Here is an 18,675-nt window from a genome sequence, read left to right as displayed (position 1 = left end):
TCATAAGCATCACAAAGAGAGGCAAAGGTAGACTCCTCACAATGAGGAAGGGAAGTAGGAATATAAACTGGAGTGGTAACAAAGTCCTCAAAAGCATCACTGAGAGAAGAAGACTCTTCCATAGGATTAGATTCCAAGAATCAACAACAAACAAATGATCCCTGTGAAAGGATCACACCTCATAGGCAAAACACCTCCTTGCTTTGCAAACACTGCAAAGAACATGGGCCTGGACAAAATAAACTCTGCTTAGGATCTTTGAAAAGATCATTACTCTCGTCAAGAAAGAACTACTCTCCTCCAAAATTTGCAAACTCCAGTTGTAGAAGAAAGTCTCCACAGATACAAAACAGCTCCCGAAATTGATCCTCAAGTGAAGTAGCTAGAGATGGGCCCCCTTTGAGTGTAGAAAACTCCTTTGGGAAGCAAAATGCAGCGAAAACACTATTATTCTTCAAAAAACAGCACTCCATCGTCAATAGAAGGCAAGGAACATGAAGAAACCGGGGAACTGTGTAGGCCAGGAATAAAACGCAGGTATAGATGCTCCAAAATCAGCAAAATGCTGACTGAAATCAGAAAATTCAGTGTCCTCCTTAGGTACCAAACTGTCACCAAAGCCACAATCCACACAAAACCCCCTCTGTAAGTGATATGTGTCCATTGGAGAAGAAAACGCGCAGCCAACAGAGAGGCTGCAAACCTGAAAATACAGGCCGCGACCAGTTTCCACACCTTAGATGAGGAAAAAACGCTGAAGAGAAGGTACCTTCGGGTCCAAATGACGGAAGCCCAGCTGAAGGTAGAGCTACCAGCAGGAACAATCCAGAAAATGCAGGAAAACAGGGCTGCAAATCTGAAAACGCAGAAGTAAAAGGGGCAGTAGATAAGGAAGATTCTGAAAACGCAGATCTTGGAAGGTACCACCAAGCCTCAGATCAACCAACCAACATAAGAAAACGAGCCTGTAGGAGAAAAAACACAGCAAATATACTGCTGCGGCCCTGCACAGAGCAGGCCGACAACACTACAGGAGTCCTAGGGATAGATGCTGATGAAGATCGACCACAAAACTGCAGCAGTGAAGCACCTGGAAGAGGGCAAACTGACCAGCAGCAGATCTGAGGAAAAAAAAAACGCAAGAAAGAGGAGGGAGGAACTAATGATGCAAGTCACCGGTGCTCTGATACCGTGAAGGAATGCACAGCGGAAGATGGGAAAGTGGAAACACAGGGGAGAGAGAGAGAGAGAGAGAGAAACACATGTATATACCTGCTCTCAATATCACCAAACAAGAAACACATGCTGGTACAAGTCTCGAGCAAGAGGGAAGATGACCTCGTATGTGAGGGACTGCAGCAAGCCAATATGCAGAGGCACTAAGGCATGCAAGAGGCACAAAGCAATGAATGTGAGGGAGGGAAGGCCCGGCTATATATATGCCCAAATAGGGGCAGCCAACCAACTCCTCACAACCAGGAATAAAACCTAATGACTTCATAAAATGGGGGAAAAGTGGGAATAGATGTGAGGGGTGAGTCGTGACCATCCCCTCTAGCTAACATGGTCAGCCCTAAAGGCTAAAATAGGACACCACAAAGGAAGCCAACATGAAGGGGCTGATGATGTCTAACATGGACAGCCTAAACTCTGGGCACTCCATTTGGTTATTTAAAGCCACCTTGTGCCCACTTTAAGGAGTGGAACAACATATTGATAGAATGACCAAAGTGGCCCATTTTTGCCAACCAAGATCACTTAATAGCGCTTCACAGGTTTTAGCTTAATACACGGAACAGATTTTCAAATTACGTGGCATTCTACAGGAAACCACAAGTGATAGAGATGCCAAATCTATGAGTGGGTTTTGGAAGGAGCTATTCTCTCAAACGGACACTAAACTTACTCACAGCACTGCCTACCATTCTTAAACTGATGGCCAAGCTGAGAGAGTTAATAGATGGCTGGAAGAATACCTGTTTGGAGACACAAAGTTCATGGGGAAAATGGTTGTGTTTTCATTTTGTTATAATCCCACCAAGCATACTTCTACTGGCATGCCACCTTTTGAGGCACTTTATGGATACCAATTAAGGTTTCATTCGACACTAAAGGATCAGCTTATGATGAACCAAACTGCTTAGAATAAATTGGAAAGAATGCATGCTGGGCTACAATTGGCCTAGGCCAATTAGAAAAGGTCCAAACAAGGATGAAGGAAGGTGCAGATCAGAGAAGAAGGCACATGGAGTTTAAAAAGAGAGAGTGGCTATATTTCATATTCCATAAACACAGGTATGCTTCTCTGAAGGGCAACACCAATGCAAGGTTGGCTTTATAGGTTTTATGGTCCCTAGAAAATCTTAAAAGAAGGTTGGAGAATCAGCATCTCACTTGGACCTGCCTTCTTCCACCAAGATTCACATTGTGTTTCATGTATTTATACTTGATAGGCATGTTGGAGCAGAGATTCCAATTACTGCAGAAGTGCTGCCCCCCATGGATGAACCAGGCCAAACAGAATATATCCCAGAAAAGATTGTTGGGTAAAGGGACAAGGTGCTAAAAGATAATGAGGAATTTCATGACTTCCAGATGGAGAGGTCACTTGGCAACCAGCCTCTGTGCTCGAGCATAATCCCCATCTACTAGACTGAGTTGTGGGCCCATCTTTGGCTTGCTACCGCAACATTAGTAAAGTGATAGGCCAGTTAGCTTAGATCGCAGACCCCTGCTTTGATTAGTTAAGGGGCCAGGTTGTAGGTAGTTTTTATTTTGCATGCTTTTATATGTTGTCAGTATCTGTGGATTTGATGAGAGCATGCCCTGTGTCATTTGGGCCGCTCATGTACATGTTAGGGCTTCAGCTGTATGGCATTGATTTCTTCAGTCATTTCTGTCAAACATCCATTTGTAAATTTCCACTCTTTTGTGGATGATACAAAAGAAGTCTACTTTATTACTCGTGTGCTGTGATCTGAACACGTGCCTTCTTACCAAGTAAAGGAATCTTTCCAGTTTCTTCTTGTTCTGTTATTTTAATGGTGCATGCGTTGTATCCTGCTTTTGTGGCTGTTGCTGTGAAGTCTATAGTCATAGGCTATAGCTATGGTGAGGAACAGTGTTGTTACACTAGTCTATCATTGCACTGTTTTGTCATGTTTTTATCGCGATGCACTCTGGTATGTAATATTGGTGATTTAAGAAAGAATTGCAGAGTTGTAATGGTTCTCTTTATATCCATCTTCAGGTTCTCAGCGACCCTCAGAAACGTGCCATATATGATCAGTATGGGGAAGAAGGATTGAAAGGGCAGGTGCCTCCCCCTACCGCAGGTGGTGCAGGTTTTACCAGCGGTGACGGACCAAATGTCTTCAGATTCAACCCAAGGAATGCTCAGGACATCTTTGCAGAGTTCTTTGGTGGATCCACCCCATTCAGCATGGGTGGGAGGGGTGTGCGAAACCCCTTTAGTGACAGCATGTTCGGAGGTTTTGGTGGCACAGAGAGTGTTCTCCGTTCATTTAATGACTCTGGGCCTCCTGCAGGTCCAAGGAAAGCAGCTGCAGTTGAAAACAAGCTTCCCTGTACATTAGAGGAGCTATATACTGGATCTACCAGGAAGATGAAGATATCTAGGAACATTGCTGATGCTAGTGGGTAAGTGCTTAGAGTTACATTGGTCTGTCTCATGATGAAATAGTTTTAGTTAATGTGGGAGTTTGTGTGTTTTTTGGCCCACTCTGCAGGAAAACAATGCCAGTGGAGGAGATACTGCCAATTGAAGTCAAGCCTGGGTGGAAGAAGGGTACCAAGATAACATTTCCTGAGAAAGGCAATGAACAGCCTAATGTTGTTCCTGCAGACTTAGTTTTTGTGATTGACGAGAGACCTCACAACGTCTACAAGCGGGATGGGAACGATTTGATTGTCACTCAGAAGATCCCATTGGCAGAGGCACTTACAGGTACCACTGTGACATTAAATACTCTTGATGGTAGAACCTTGACCATACCTTGCAATGAGATTATCACTCCAGGCTATGAAAAAGTTGTACCCAAGGAAGGCATGCCCATAGCCAAAGAGCCAGGAAAGAAAGGGAACCTGAGGATCAAATTTGATGTGAAGTTCCCCAGCAGGCTTACTGCAGAACAGAAGGCAGGCGTCAAGAGGTTTTTGGGAGCAAGTTAAGAAGCACCTAGCTGCCTTCACGTGTGCAGGCTACAGAAGATCTCCCATTTGGGTGCTAAATTCTGCACTTGCAAGCACTGTGACTTTGACCTTTCATAATTTTGTCATTATCTGATGAAAAGCCGGAGGCTGGGTGTCCTTACTGATGACCAAGATTTCAGTTTTTACTCCTGGACCTTGTACATGTTAAGGTTTGTTGGTAGTTTTATGATTATTGTGAATGCATTTTTATTGGATAATATACAGGACAAAAGTATCCCTTTTTGTATCTCACTAATACGCAGGCTCTGATTATTTTGGCTCTTGCATGCTATAGTTTTTAAGTAGATATTCTAGTTGTGTAGGACGGTTGTCAATCCAATGGTTTTGCTCACTGTAAGATGTCTGTAGCCCTTGCCTATTCAAATGCTAAATTGAACTGTGGATTTTTTTTAGAAGTTTGATTTCAAAATTTTTCTATCTCCAGATCTAGGAAGACAAGGTGATAGTGAGACAAAGTGTTGATATAAATTTTTAGAGACGGTTTATGAGAGCCAAAGCTCAAACCTTCATTTGAAACCTTATTATTATGACAGGCTAGAGGTGGTGGTGAAGCATAACAGTAAATGAAATCTTTAGTTTGGCCTTTACGCCCATTGTCAGAATGTGAGGACAAATTGCTGAGACACAAATGGGAGGTGAGTCCTTAAAGGCAAATTGATCCATACAGGTAGGCACGATGATGGGATAGTGCTACACACTTTTTTGACATACTCTTGGTCGAGGGTTTGATCGATCATACTTTGCATTGAAGGTAAGTCTCGTTTCTAGTTAGCTTTAATGATGATATATAGGACCATAATTGCTAGAGGATCCTTTCCACAAATCATTTTTTCATTATATTACAGGCAGATGATACCCAGTTTAAAGACGAGAATGGCCCAAATGATAATACAAAGTTTAAGACAAGACAATGGCCAAATGATGATGCAACTTGGTGGTGTGAGAGACGTTACATATTTCTAGTTTGACTAGTGAGTACAAATTTCCGTTTGACTAAAATTATTAGGAGGAGTTTTATCTGCGCTCTAATCTTTCTTCAGCTCTTAGTGCACCTACTTCTGATTTCATCACCTTCTCTAGCCTTTCACCACCTTGCTACTAGTATCATAATAATTTACCGTGTGTTGCATGCAAGGAAGTTCCCTAGTGGTTTACCAAGAAAATTGACCCCTCTCTCTCTCAAAAGTTTCCTCCAAACGTAGGCCCTTCGCTAGGCATTCATCACATTGATCCATTTGGCAAATAAAGCACATTGATCCTTCGCTAGGCATTCATCACATTGATCCATTTGGCAAATAAAGCACGTGGCGCTCAATTTAACGCAGTTTGTCTTGAAAAACTCCTTTTCTTTTTTAAAATTATGAAGTGAAGCTCTTGCCAAGTGGTTGGAGAGCAGAAGAGCGAGTTGGCAGTCAAGGGGGGTGTTCTACACAAGGTATAAGGGGCGTGAGCTGGGATTGTGGACCCGAAGATTTTAGACAAGGCACTCAACATTGTCTACCGCTTTATCGTCTTTTTGATCTGCAGTAGGAGCACGATCCCACTTAGTGGCGGAGAGAGTAGATACTCGTCCGTATCACAAATGACTGGAGAGTTCTTGAAGTAGTTCCTTATATATATATATTCATTCAGAAACCCTGAGGCTACACCACTCAGACACAACCCTATCGTGTCAAGACTCGAACCCACTACCTCTTCGGTAAGTGTGGCTTGTGATGAACCGAGCCACTCGAACAAGTGTCCTCTACATATATTATTTATAATAATGATAATAGTAATAATATATATATATATATATAACGCATAGCATAAGAAGTCATCACCAATCACACACACCAATCACACAAGGAAAGGAAAGTGCATATCTTATCTCATGGGTATCAAATCAAATCCCCTCTCAGAGTCCTCAATGGTGGCATCAAGTATAACGTATCTAGCTTCATACGTGAGGTTCCAATTCTTAGATTAGTGGCTTTCACCTCTAGGAAAGTAATAAAGGGGTTAGTTTCTGCTAATTGAGATGCAATCGGAATCATGGGTGTGGATTTTGATTATAAGATGGGTTTCAATGGTGGTTTAGATGTGTACAGCACTTGCTCAACCACATGGTTTAGTCCGCTTGGACCTTTTTGACCAACTCTTGAATCTTCTCAATGAGACATTTTTCCAACACTGGGTTAGGGAGTCTCTTGGGTCTTCTAGGACACATGGTTGATCCATTAGGTGTAGATGTATATTTGACATGATCACTCACAAATGACCAATTTGAAGCCCTTTCTTTATTAGATCTTCTTTGGATGCTACTTTAGATGGTGACCCGATTGTCACCCTTGCATGTGCTTGGATGGCAGGATTGTCATTAGTTAGCACTTGTTTCCTTTTGACTTCCTTTGAGGCTAAAGCTTTGTGTTATATTTCATCTAGTGTAGGCTTTTTTCAAGTAGAGGCCTTACTAGCCTAATTCACAATGTGTTCTTTCTACTTGGTGTAAGGCCTTACTAGCCTCCTTTACAACCTATTCTTTCTACTTGGCTTGCAGTCTGCAGTCTCATTAACGTGTTCAAGGGAATGCTGGTTAACTTGCCATCTTGGAGGCTCAACACATTCAGAGATGTGTTTGGTAAGGTTTCCACTACGATGTTCTGTGAATTTTTGGGTCTTGACATAATTTTTGAGTATGTTTACAATAAACTGTACAGATATTGAAAGGAAAAAAAGCCTCATCTCATGGACTCGAAAAAGAAAGAGGCTGCAGTATCAAGAGGGAAGTGATATGTGTCAGACTTTTTTCCAACCAAAAATATGGGTTGTGCTACCCTAGAAAACCCAAGCCCATCTGTTATCGACACTCTTTCTCAATCTGCTTTATTATCTACAACCATTGAACAACAAAAAGAGTTTATGCAAGATGAGCCGCAATCTCAACATGGTAAGCAATGCAGTTCCAGGGATGGCTCTCTTGTCATTGAAACAAGTTCAATGGATATGAAGAAAACTACTACTTCAAAGAGTGGGAAGAGGAAGCGTGGTTAGTGGGACATTGGGCTGGCATTTCGGGCAGAGTGGGTAGCAAAGTATCCTATTATTCAACCATTAAAGTGTGAAGGTGACGAGCCCTCAGGTTTTGTCACATGTATAGCATGCATTTTATTCATTGGGGATTCATTGCATGTCACATCGCACAAATTTGGCATATAAAATGCTTTCTAATTTTGATGGGGTGTAGAAGGTGGAGGAGTTGGTTTGCAAAGCCTACACTTTTTTCTCAAAGAGTCCAACACATTCAAAATGTTTGCAGAAGATATCAACCAAGGTAAAAAGTTGAAGAAACAAATTGATACCAGGTGGATCTCTCTTATTGGTCCTATGCAGCGCTTGTAAGACGAATACAGGCGGTGATTGGAGTGGTAAATGAGCTTGTTGGAAACAAGGGTAAAGGAAGAGAAAAAGCCACAACTTTTTTGGATCTTTTAAGTTATGGAAAGACATTACTTTTATTGGGTGGTTTACTTCCTATGCTGCGAGAGATGAACCATCTGATTAAGATATCTCAGCAAAGGGAATGCTACATCATGGAGTACATAACTGCAAGGAAGTCGGCATGTATTCAACAAAACAAATTACATGGAGAATGTTCAAGCTTTGCTTCAGAACAATTTGCTGAGTGGAAAATGCTTCTAGATATTGGTAATGAGAAGAGCTACCTACAATATGACAACAAAGGCATCCTTTGCATTGAAGTAAAGAACAAGCTCATTCAACTATTCGAGAGAGATTTCCAAGGGATAAAGTGCTTGAAGCTATGGCCATTGTTCACCCGCTACACTGGAAAAATACAAAAGATAAAACCATTCTCATAGTTGACTTCAAGGAGAGAGTTCAAATTCTCTCAAATCATTTTGGAAAGGCTTTAGAGATACATGGTGCCAATTTTGAAGGGCATATCGGTCCTAAAACAAATATGGTATTTTTGGCCAAACAATGTGGGGACAATATAGTCAAGTGGAGGAGCCCTCAAAGCCCGGTGCATTGACAAGATTATGCACTAAACTAGATCTAAACATTTATTTGAAACAGCGTATCTCAAAATATTTCATATGTCAAACTATGATTCTTGGCTCAGTTGAAGATGAGCGTCTGTTTAGTAGCTTAACTTTCATCAAGAACATCCTACAAAATAGACTTGATAAAAACCTAGATACATGTTTGAGAATTTTTTCCAGCAAAGGCTAACCTAGAGACGATATGCTTTATGGGATTCCAAATGTCATAGAAGGAGTGGAAGAAGTCGGGCAAAAGATGCTAGCAAAGAAGCTTTTGATATGGAAACCTTTCAAATTTTTGATCCCTAGTTGGTAAGATCTCTCATTCAAAAAGTAGTTTTAAGAAATGTTACTTTTCCACATTTTAGAAGTTTGTGCTTTTTGTGAAAGATGTCAACAATATGTACTCTCTATTTCAATAAAGTTACACTTTTTTGTTGTACTTGTAGAGGTACGCTACAATTTTGGAGTTTTTGTGCGATATAGCAACCATCAAATGTGCTGACATTGACAGACACATATGCAGGCAAATCGAGTATACTTTCGCAGTGGATTATATATCCACGAATGTATTATCCCAACATATATTTGTTTGCAGATCAGGTCAATCAAAAGAGGGTACTTAGTATCTCGAACTATGATCTGGTTGTTTTGTATGTTTTTTGGTACTGCTTTGAAAATTTGTATGGATGCTTGTCATTGCTTGAGCAGAAGTCCAAGGGTATCCTTTTGCTCGAGCTGCACTATTATGATATATATGGATGCTTGCCATTTCTTACTGAAGTACAAGGGTATTTGAGGACCTTCTAATAGAGATTGCCAAAGTCCAAGGGTATCTAAGACCTTCCTCGTAGAGCTACACTACTACAATTGTCACTAAGCATAGCATACACTCATTGACATGGTATGTAAAGTTTTCTTAGAATACTTTGATTGCAATCTTATTTTTTTGTTGATCAAGATTGTGGATATACGCATTGACTTTCTAAAACACTAAGTATGTATGTGTAGTGTTACACTAATTCAAGGCTTCAACATCATGCTACTTGAAAAGATTGGTTCCAGAAGAGGGGGAGACCATGGATGACACAAACACAGTGAATGGATGCTGTAAACTTAATCTTGTAGGCCCATATTCTATAATAGTTTGAATAGGATGTCTAAACTTTACTATAAAGATTAGGTGGACTGCTCCAAATGTAGTGACCATCACTTGCATCTTAAAAGCTTGTGGTGGCAGCTAACAACAAGGAGGATGACTATGTGTTTCACATGCGGTCACAAAATACAACCAATTGTGGAGCTTTTTCCTTGGGATACTGTCCCTCAATATGCACATATTGCATATGCACAACAAGTGGAGAACAAGGGTCGAGATAAGTTGGTGGTTATGTATGTCAAGTTTGGTGTACTTGAGGGTAGGGCAAGCCTAGCATGGGTAGGGTTAGAAAGTTCTGGTTATTGCAAATTTGAAATTAGCATGGGAAGGGTAGGTGAGACCCCTAGGATGGCCATACATGTGCTTATATGTCTGACATGTCACCTACACATGACATGCATTCCACCTCAATGTGCCATCTACACATGACATGTGCTTATATGTCTGACATGTCACCTACACATGACATGCATTCCACCTCAATGTGCCATCTCAATATACTACTGCACTATGCCATCTACACATGACATTTTCCACCTCAATGTGCCATCTCAATGTACTTCATTATGCCACCTCATCATTGATGACATGGCATGTCACCTCATTATTGATGACATGGCATGTCACCTCATTATTGATGACATGGCATGCCATCTCATTTGATGCCATGTTACATGCATTGACACATCATCAAGGAAGGAGAGCTACCATCTCTCACTCTCATTAGTGCATGTCATCAAAACATCCACCATGTGGATATATCACATCATCTTGAGTTATTGCCACATTTCATATGCGTGTATGACACGTCAGCAATCCACCCTACCATGTCCTTTACTTGAGTTACCATGTCGTCATCACCCCATGCATGAGTGCATCCATTCATAATTTCACATGTATATAAAATATATACATTTAATTTAGATATAATCCATGTATATTTATGTAAAATCCTCTTACAATATTGAATTTTTTAAAGTAAAATATATTTGAATAAAAAATATTATTATACCTATATGAATTATTAAAAATATTTTTTAAAATTATCCATTTGTTATTTTATGTAATATATATTTAGTTTAAGGTATGTTATTTTTCTTTTTGCTAATTTTTTAATATTTTTTATTTAAAAATAAAATAGTATATGTAAAATAAATATATACTATTTTATAGTTAAAATAAATATATTTAATTTTTAAGAAATATTATTTTAAAATATATAATTTTAAAAAAATCTATATCAAATTTCTTACCCATTTTAAAAATCTAACCAAAGATATCATGTACATATCAATCCATAATCATCGAATTGAATAAGTAAAATCTTATCTTATAAATTAGAATATACAATATACAATGCAAGAGAGGAGAGTGTTCTTTCTTATAACATATAGCTTGATGTCTAGTCTTCATAGTATTTTAGAGAATAGGCTTACAAAGTCGTAAGAGTAATAAATTTGATAGGAATAGGAAACCCGCACTCATGAGGCAGCTCAAGAAGATGAGAGGAAGAGGATAGGTTGCCGAGAAGAAAAGAAAGTGCAGAGCACGAGTCTCTAATATTGGCGGCCAACTCCATCCTCACCTCCTCCACATGAGCCTCCTCCACCTCTCCCTACTATTGCCTCCCTTGGTTTGGATGAACCATGTGAGACTCCCTCTCCTCCTCCTCCTCCTCCTCCTCCTCCTCCTAGTGAGAGTGTGGATGTAAAAGCCATCATGGACAAGCTAGCCATACATCGTTGTGTGTCCAAGATCATTCGTAACTTTTTACAAGATCTTAATCCTTGTCACAATATGTTGTTCTTACATCCTTCATTGACCATCATGAGTGTAGGGTTATTGCTAGGATTAGTGAGAGTTGAGAGCAGGCACTGAGATTCTCAATTGTGTTTGCTACTCATGTGCATCCACATCAAGAAGAGGAATACTTTGGATGCATTGGCCGCTCGTCGCACTATTGTTTGCTACTCATGTGCATCCATCAAGAAGAGGAATACTCATGTGTTTGCTACTCATGTGCATCCATCAAGAAGAGGAATACTTTGGGTGCATTGGCCGCTCGTCGCACTATTGTTAGTGGCATATGTAGACCCTACATGTGGCAAGCGAGATAAGAGCTATATCTTGCATTCTTTGCATAGCACCACGCACTCTTAGAGGTGGTTCTTGAGGAGGCAAAGTCTAGATACAGATGATGCTAGGTTATTGTGGGCTTCTAGTGGTCGTGTATTGTGGGCTTCTAGTGGTCGTGCTCCTCTGTGTAATCTTTTGATTAACGATAGTACCAAGGCACTACTAGAGAAAATTTGGGAGGAGAATTGTAGATCCTCGTCAGTGTTGGGAAAAAGAGTCTCAAAGGGTGTATTCATCAAACATGGGATTGCTACCTTAATGTGGGTCTAACTCAATTTGTGGAGGCACACCCTCATCTCAAGATTGGCCAAAGATATTCTGAGCGATGCAAGAGCCATGGTTTTTGTGCACTACTCTCATCAACATGACACGTGCTGTTGTGGATACCATGTTGAGTTTCAGCTCTACTATGACGTGTTTGATTCCCTTAGTTGGAACAATGGGAGGCCTACTAGCGCGCACTAAGTCAGAGCAAGATGCCGTAGACCATCACCTTTTGTGTGTCTAGGGGATGTGTGGTGCATGTGGGGGGCTTGACAGTGCTATACCTATGCTTGAGGGAGATATTAGCAACATTGAGGTAGTCACATTGGTGACAATATGAGTATGTAGTGTGCTAGCTCGATGGTGCGGGGAATCCACAAAGTTGTAGCTCGTGTGGAAAGAGTTGACTAAGGACAAGGTTAATAGTTAAAAAAGAGAGATATTTAGAAGAAATGATGCATTTTTGACACCTCAGTATGGGGGAATTCCCCTCATGAAGGAGGTTCCTATTTCACATGTGTGTGAGAGTTTTAAACTCCCAAATAATGAGATATTTTTATCTCTCCTCTCTCCTGTTTTAACTAGATCCAAAAAAAGAGCTAAACTGACCTAAAAATGGTCAAAATTTGACCAAACTGATCTGGAAAATTTTAGAATCAGTTTGCTTGGTTAGAGCTCACTTTTCCTATAAATAGAAGCCTTCCCCTTTTGTTGAAGCTTAATAGTGTTTTTGCACTGTTACTCTACTCCTCCCACGAGCCAAAAACTGTGAATTTACTCATAATTCATTAGTTTTTGACCTTTCCCTCTTCTAAAGATTGGTGGCCACTCTTAATTCAAACAAGAGTAGATTCCCCAAACCATTAACACAAAGGAAAGCTCTCAAATTCTCCTTTTGTAAGTTGGAGATTCTTCTCTTTTCTATTTTATTTTATGGTTTTTATGATTTTTGTCTTCTTTAAAGTGAATAATGATGTTATGCCTCATTGAAAAGGAATTCCCCTCTCTTCTTTAGTAAATCCAACCCTTCTTTATCCTAGATGAATGATTAATGGATAGAATCAAGTTTTTCATAATGTGTTTTTCTTAAATAAGTAAAAATTATTTACATTAGAATGATTTAAATACTCTTGGTGAAATTCTAGTTGATTTTAGAGAGTTAAAAATTAAAAAATGGTCAGCCATACAAAGGAGGTTATGGCAAAATTTTCTAAAAATGGTGTAAAACAAGTTTTACCTTTTATTATTCAAAAAGAGTAATCCCCATCGTATATGTATTCTTAAAGTGTTATTTTTCATTCTAAGTATAGAAAAATGAATACTAGAATTATTTTATTATAAAAGTGTTATTTTATTTAGAATTAATTTCTATGCATAGAAGGATGCATATTGAAATTTTTATTTTGATTATAAAAGTGTTACTTTTATCATAATTGGATTTTTATGCATAATTAGATGCATAAAAGAAATTTATTTTTATTATAAAAGTGTGACTTTTATCAATTTTGATTTTATGCATAGAAAGAAGCATAAAGAATTTTATTTTTAATTCAAAAGAGTTATTTTTATCAATTTTGATTTTATGCATAAATAGATTCATAAAGAATTTTATTTTTATTCCAAAAGAGTTATTCTTATCAATTCTAATTTTATGCATAGAAAGATGCATAAAATTTTTTATTTTTTATTCAAAAGAGTTATTTTTATCAATTTTGATTTTATGCATAAATAGATGCATAAAGATTTTTATTTTTATTCCAAAAGAGTTATTCTTACCAATTTTGATTTTATGCATAGAAAGATGCATAAAGAATTTATGTTTAATTCAAAAGAGTTATTTTCATCAATTTTGATTTTATACATAAATAGATGCATAAAGAATTTTATTTTTATTCCAAAAGAGTTATTCTTATCAATTTTGATTTTATGCATAGAAAGATGCATAAAGAATTTTATTTTTAATTCAAAAGAGTTATTTTAATCAATTTTGATTTTATGCATAAATAGATGCATAAAGAATTTTATTTTTATTCCAAAACAGTTATTCTTATCAATTTTGATTTTATGCATAGAAAGATGCATAAAGAATTTTATTTTTAATTCAAAAGAGTTATTTTCATCAATTTTGATTTTATGCATATGCATAAAGAATTTTATTTTTATTCCAAAGGAGTTATTCTTATCAATTTTGATTTTATGCATAGAAAGATGCATAAAGAATTTTATTTTTAATTCAAAAGAGTTCTTTTCATCAATTTTGATTTTATATATAAAGAATTTAATTTTTATTCCAAAAGAGTTATTCTTATCAATTTTGATTTTATGCATAGAAAGACGCATAAAGAATTTTATTTTAAATTCAAAAGAGTTATTTTCATCAATTTTTATTTTATGCTTAAATAGATGCATAAAGAATTTTATTTTTATTCCAAAAGAGTTATTCTTATCAATTTTAATTTTATGCATAGAAAGATACATAAAGAATTTTATTTTTAATTCAAAAGAGTTATTTTCATCAATGTTGATTTTATCCATAAATAGATGCGTAAAGAATTTTACTTTTAATGCAAAAGAGTTATTCTTATAAATTTTGATTTTATGCATAGAAATATGCATACAGAATTTTATTTTTAATTCAAAAGAGTTATTTTCATCAATTTTGATTTTATGCATAGAAAGATGCATAAAGATTTTTATTTTTAATTCAAAAGATTCTTTTAATCATTTTTTATTTATTTTTAATTCAAAAAAGTTATTCTTATCAATTTTAATTTTATGCATAGAAAGATGCATAAAGAATTTTATTTTTAATTCAAAAGAGTTATTTTCATCAATTTTGATTTTATGCATAGAAAGATGCATAAAGTATTTTATCTTTAATTCAAAAGAGTTATTTTCATCATTTTTGATTTATTTTTATTTCGAAAGTATTATTTTTATTGAAATTGAATTTATGCATAGATAGATGCATAAAAGATTTATTTTTATTTTGAAAGTGTTATTCTCATTAAAATGGAATTTATGCATAGTAAAATGCATAAAAGGTTTATTTTTAATTCGAAAGTGTTATTTTCCTTAAAATTAAATTTATGCATAAATAGATGCATAAAAGGATTTTTATAAAAGTGTTATTCCTACTAAAGTTGTCTTTATGCCTAATTAGATGCGTAAAGAATCTTTATATCAAAAAATTAGAATTCTCTTACATTCTATAAATAGATGTGATGAGATGTGATAGGAATCAGATAGATGTAAATGGATGGATGGAAGTGATATGAATTAGATAAATGTAAACGGATGAATGGATGTGATGTCCTGTGAATTAGGATGTGAATGAATGGTATAAGATGTGAAGGAATGTGATGGCATGTGAATCGTGATATGAATGAATGATAAGGGATGTTAATAAATGACGGCATGTGAATCGGATGAATGGATGACGTGGTTTGATGTGTGAATGATGTAGATTAATGTGGATGGATGTATAGATGATGTGGTTTGATGTGTGAATGATGTGGATTGATGTACATGGATGAATGGATGATGTGGTTTGATGTGTGAATGATGTAGATCAATGTAGATGGATGTATGGATGATGTGGTTTGATGTGTGAATGATGTGGATTGATGTAGATGGATGAATGGATGATGTGGTTTGATATGTGAATGATGTAGATCAATGTAGATGGATGTATGGATGATGTGGTTTGATGTGTGAATGATGTGGGTTGATGTAAATGGATAAATGGATGATGTGGTTTGATGTGTGAATGATGTAGATTAATGTGGATGGATGTATAGATGATGTGGTTTGATGTGTGAATGATGTGGATTGATGTAGATGGATGAATGGATGATGTGGTTTGATGTGTGAATGATGTAGATTAATGTGGATGGATGTATAGATGATGTGGTTTGATGTGTGAATGATGTGGATTGATGTAGATGGATGAATGGATAATGTGGTTTGATGTGTGAATGATGTGGGTTGATGTAAATGAATGAATGGATGATGTGGTTTGATGTGTGAATGATGTAGATTGATGTGGATGGATGTATGGGTGATGTGGATGGATATATGGGTCGATGGATGTATGGATGATGTGGTTTAATGTGTGAATGATGTGGATTGATATAGATGGATGAATGGATGATGCGGTTTGACGTGTGAATGATGTAGATTGATGTGGATGGATGTATGGGTGATGTGGATGATGTGGATGGATGTATGGATAGTATGGATGGATGTATGGATAATGTGGATGGATATATGGATGATATGGATTGATGTGTGGATGACGTGATCTGATATGGGAATGATGTAATGTGATAGGGATCGATGAAGATAAATTGTGGAATGATGAGAAAAGATGAAATTTTGTTGGGACTGTATCTGTATGCGAAATCTGTTTTTAAAATGACTGTTTTATGTCAAGAATGCTAGGGAAGCATTTTGACCATTTTGAATGAGGTCATGGACACCTATATGTTAAAGTTGCAACTCCTGACAGAGAGTCGATGGAGGACGTCTCGCGTAGCAAAGTCGGCCGAGGTCTTGACCAAATGGTGAGCTTCCGGTACGGTGGGCGAGGGACCAAGGAAGCGACCTATGAGTGAAGCGCTAGGTGACCTGCGAAGGATCCTAGAGGGTGTTGACCATACGGTGCTCGGGCTTTGGGTCGCCGAAGATACCCACACGTACGTCGGGGAAGATATTTGGAACAAGGAGTATTTTTGAATTTCGGGCATGGATCTGGTTGAACGATCTTGCTGGTCCTCAACTGATGAGTCCATGGCTCTTTTATATGGATCCGTTGGTTGATCTTGCTGATCTTCAACGGAGATTCCATTTTGTTATGTGAATATATTGCCGGTTACTATGAGCTAGGAACTATCGAAAAGGCCCCTGAGTGGACAGGTGGTGAGCGTTCTGGTTGCCAATGATGCCATAGGTACACCGATGAAAGAATGAATTGGAAATTAGGATTTAACTGGATAATTAGAGGTTATTGATCAGTGATATTATGGTTTCATTAAAAGATTGTTTTAAAGACAGTTGAATTAGTGAAAAAGGTAATTTCATATTGGGTGTGTAGGTGGTGTGACTAGTTTTAAGTTTGCATGAGTATCCAGCTAGGGGACTGGGAACTCTTTTCCCTGGTACCCGGGACAAAACCTAACCAAATTCCTAATTGGATCCCATCACTACAGTGGTTGGGCGGTTGGCTAACCCAGGGGACTGGATGGGGCTAGGCTGCACTGATGGATCCCTAAGCTGAGACTCAATTCTGTTATGGTACGTTAGATAAAGTAAATCCCGGTCAAAAATTGTTCTATGGAAAAGAATCAACGGCTGTGCCTCTCAATGAGGAAAAAAGCGTTGGTCTCTATGATCCAAGTACAATCTTTTTCCTGATCTGACTAAGGAACTTATGGGTTTGGTTAGATCAGTTCAGTTAGTTAAGGCTTTTGACTACATTAGAGAAAAGTTATCCTGGAGGAATCACCCGTGCTTTCCGGATAAGGAAAGTTTTTTCAGGTTCGGTTTTTGGAAGAACCGATGGATTAGTCTCCTGTCAAAATAACCGTGGGCGAGGCCCCGAGTGTGGGATCTTGCCTCGCGCAAGAAGTGCTACTTCCGTTGCTAGTAACATTTTTTGTGAGAAGTGATTTCAATAATATCAAAAAATAAATTATCTCAAGTGTTTATTAAAAAAATTATTATCATGCATTGCTTTAAAAATTTTGTTATCATGATTGACCATCATTGCTTTTAAAAAAAAATTTCATGATTAACCAAGGCAAGAATATTGATATGTACACTTAAATGTTGTTCGCTTTGATACATAAGCTTAATGTGAAAAACCATTCTTACCATACAAAAATCTTACCTATAAAACAAGCTAAAAGAATCATTGGATTTCTCTTTACTTTGAATTAGCAATGTATTTACAACATTCTTCTCTACATTTATTAAACATTAGCATCATGTTCTATACATTTCCATTTGTTACCAAAATTCTTTGTTAGGTCATCCACCAATTTGCATGGTATTTTCTTGATGCTGAGTTCCCATAGCATGCTTTCATGGCAAGACACCTTGCTCTGTATGCCGCTATTGACTCATTGTGTATGGACTTCAACATCTTCTCCTCATTCCTTACCTCTATCCTCCATACCACCATTCGACTAATTGTCTCATGGGATTAGCAACATTTATTTCACATCCATTAGACATTGCCTTTTGGAAACCACATCAAGTTTGTGAATGAGATCACTCCATGCCTTGTGTAAAGACCATATTGCCAAACATCCCTCATTTACAAAGTAAGGACCATGAGCCTTCAAGATGTGTTGCATTCCTAATCAATATATGCATAATGGAAACCATAAGTCACATGTATACAAGTACAATGCTAAAATTAGAATGACTCTTACCATGTAATGTGTGCTCGGGGGGAGGTCACTCATAAATATGTAAGCGTAGCATGTAGTTTCAACATAAGGGATTTTTTAAATCCTTTTTATACACATTTTTTATATACAGAAGGGTACCATTGAAAGGGGGTATTTATATATTAAATAGAAAAAGGGTGTGTTTTATTCATGAAAAATTTACAGATAAGGGGTTTTTTTAATAGGCCTTGAATGCACATGATATAGAGAGTTTACATATAGTGAACCCCCCGAGAATGTGTGATGCTACTTGAAGTAAGCTTTTGTCATTGAATTGTGATTTCAAGTAGTTATTGGTCTTACTTTTATTATTATTATTTATAAGAATGGGAAACCTTTTATTAATATTATTTGTAAGAATGGAAATCCTTTAATGCAAAATTAT

General features: G+C 37.3%; 1 protein-coding gene across 2 annotated transcripts in view; it reads left to right on the top strand.

Moving 5' to 3' along the window:
- Positions 1–4,464, top strand: part of LOC147633728 (uncharacterized) — a 33,314-nt gene extending 28,850 nt beyond the window's left edge. For both annotated transcript variants that reach the window (XM_086804747.1, XM_086804746.1), the window contains 2 exons: positions 3,251–3,660; positions 3,750–4,464. In XM_086804747.1, the coding sequence (XP_086660873.1) occupies positions 3,251–3,660; positions 3,750–4,191 (852 nt within the window). In that variant the 3' untranslated portion in view covers positions 4,192–4,464. The remainder of the gene's footprint in view (positions 1–3,250; positions 3,661–3,749) is intronic.
- The last annotated feature ends 14,211 nt before the right edge of the window (positions 4,465–18,675 follow it).

This window comes from Cibotium barometz, chromosome 11 (genome assembly GCF_041138505.1).
Source record: "Cibotium barometz isolate CiBa-2024 chromosome 11, ASM4113850v1, whole genome shotgun sequence".
NCBI lineage: Eukaryota > Viridiplantae > Streptophyta > Polypodiopsida > Cyatheales > Cibotiaceae > Cibotium > Cibotium barometz.
This window is presented reverse-complemented; position numbering and strand designations above follow the sequence as displayed.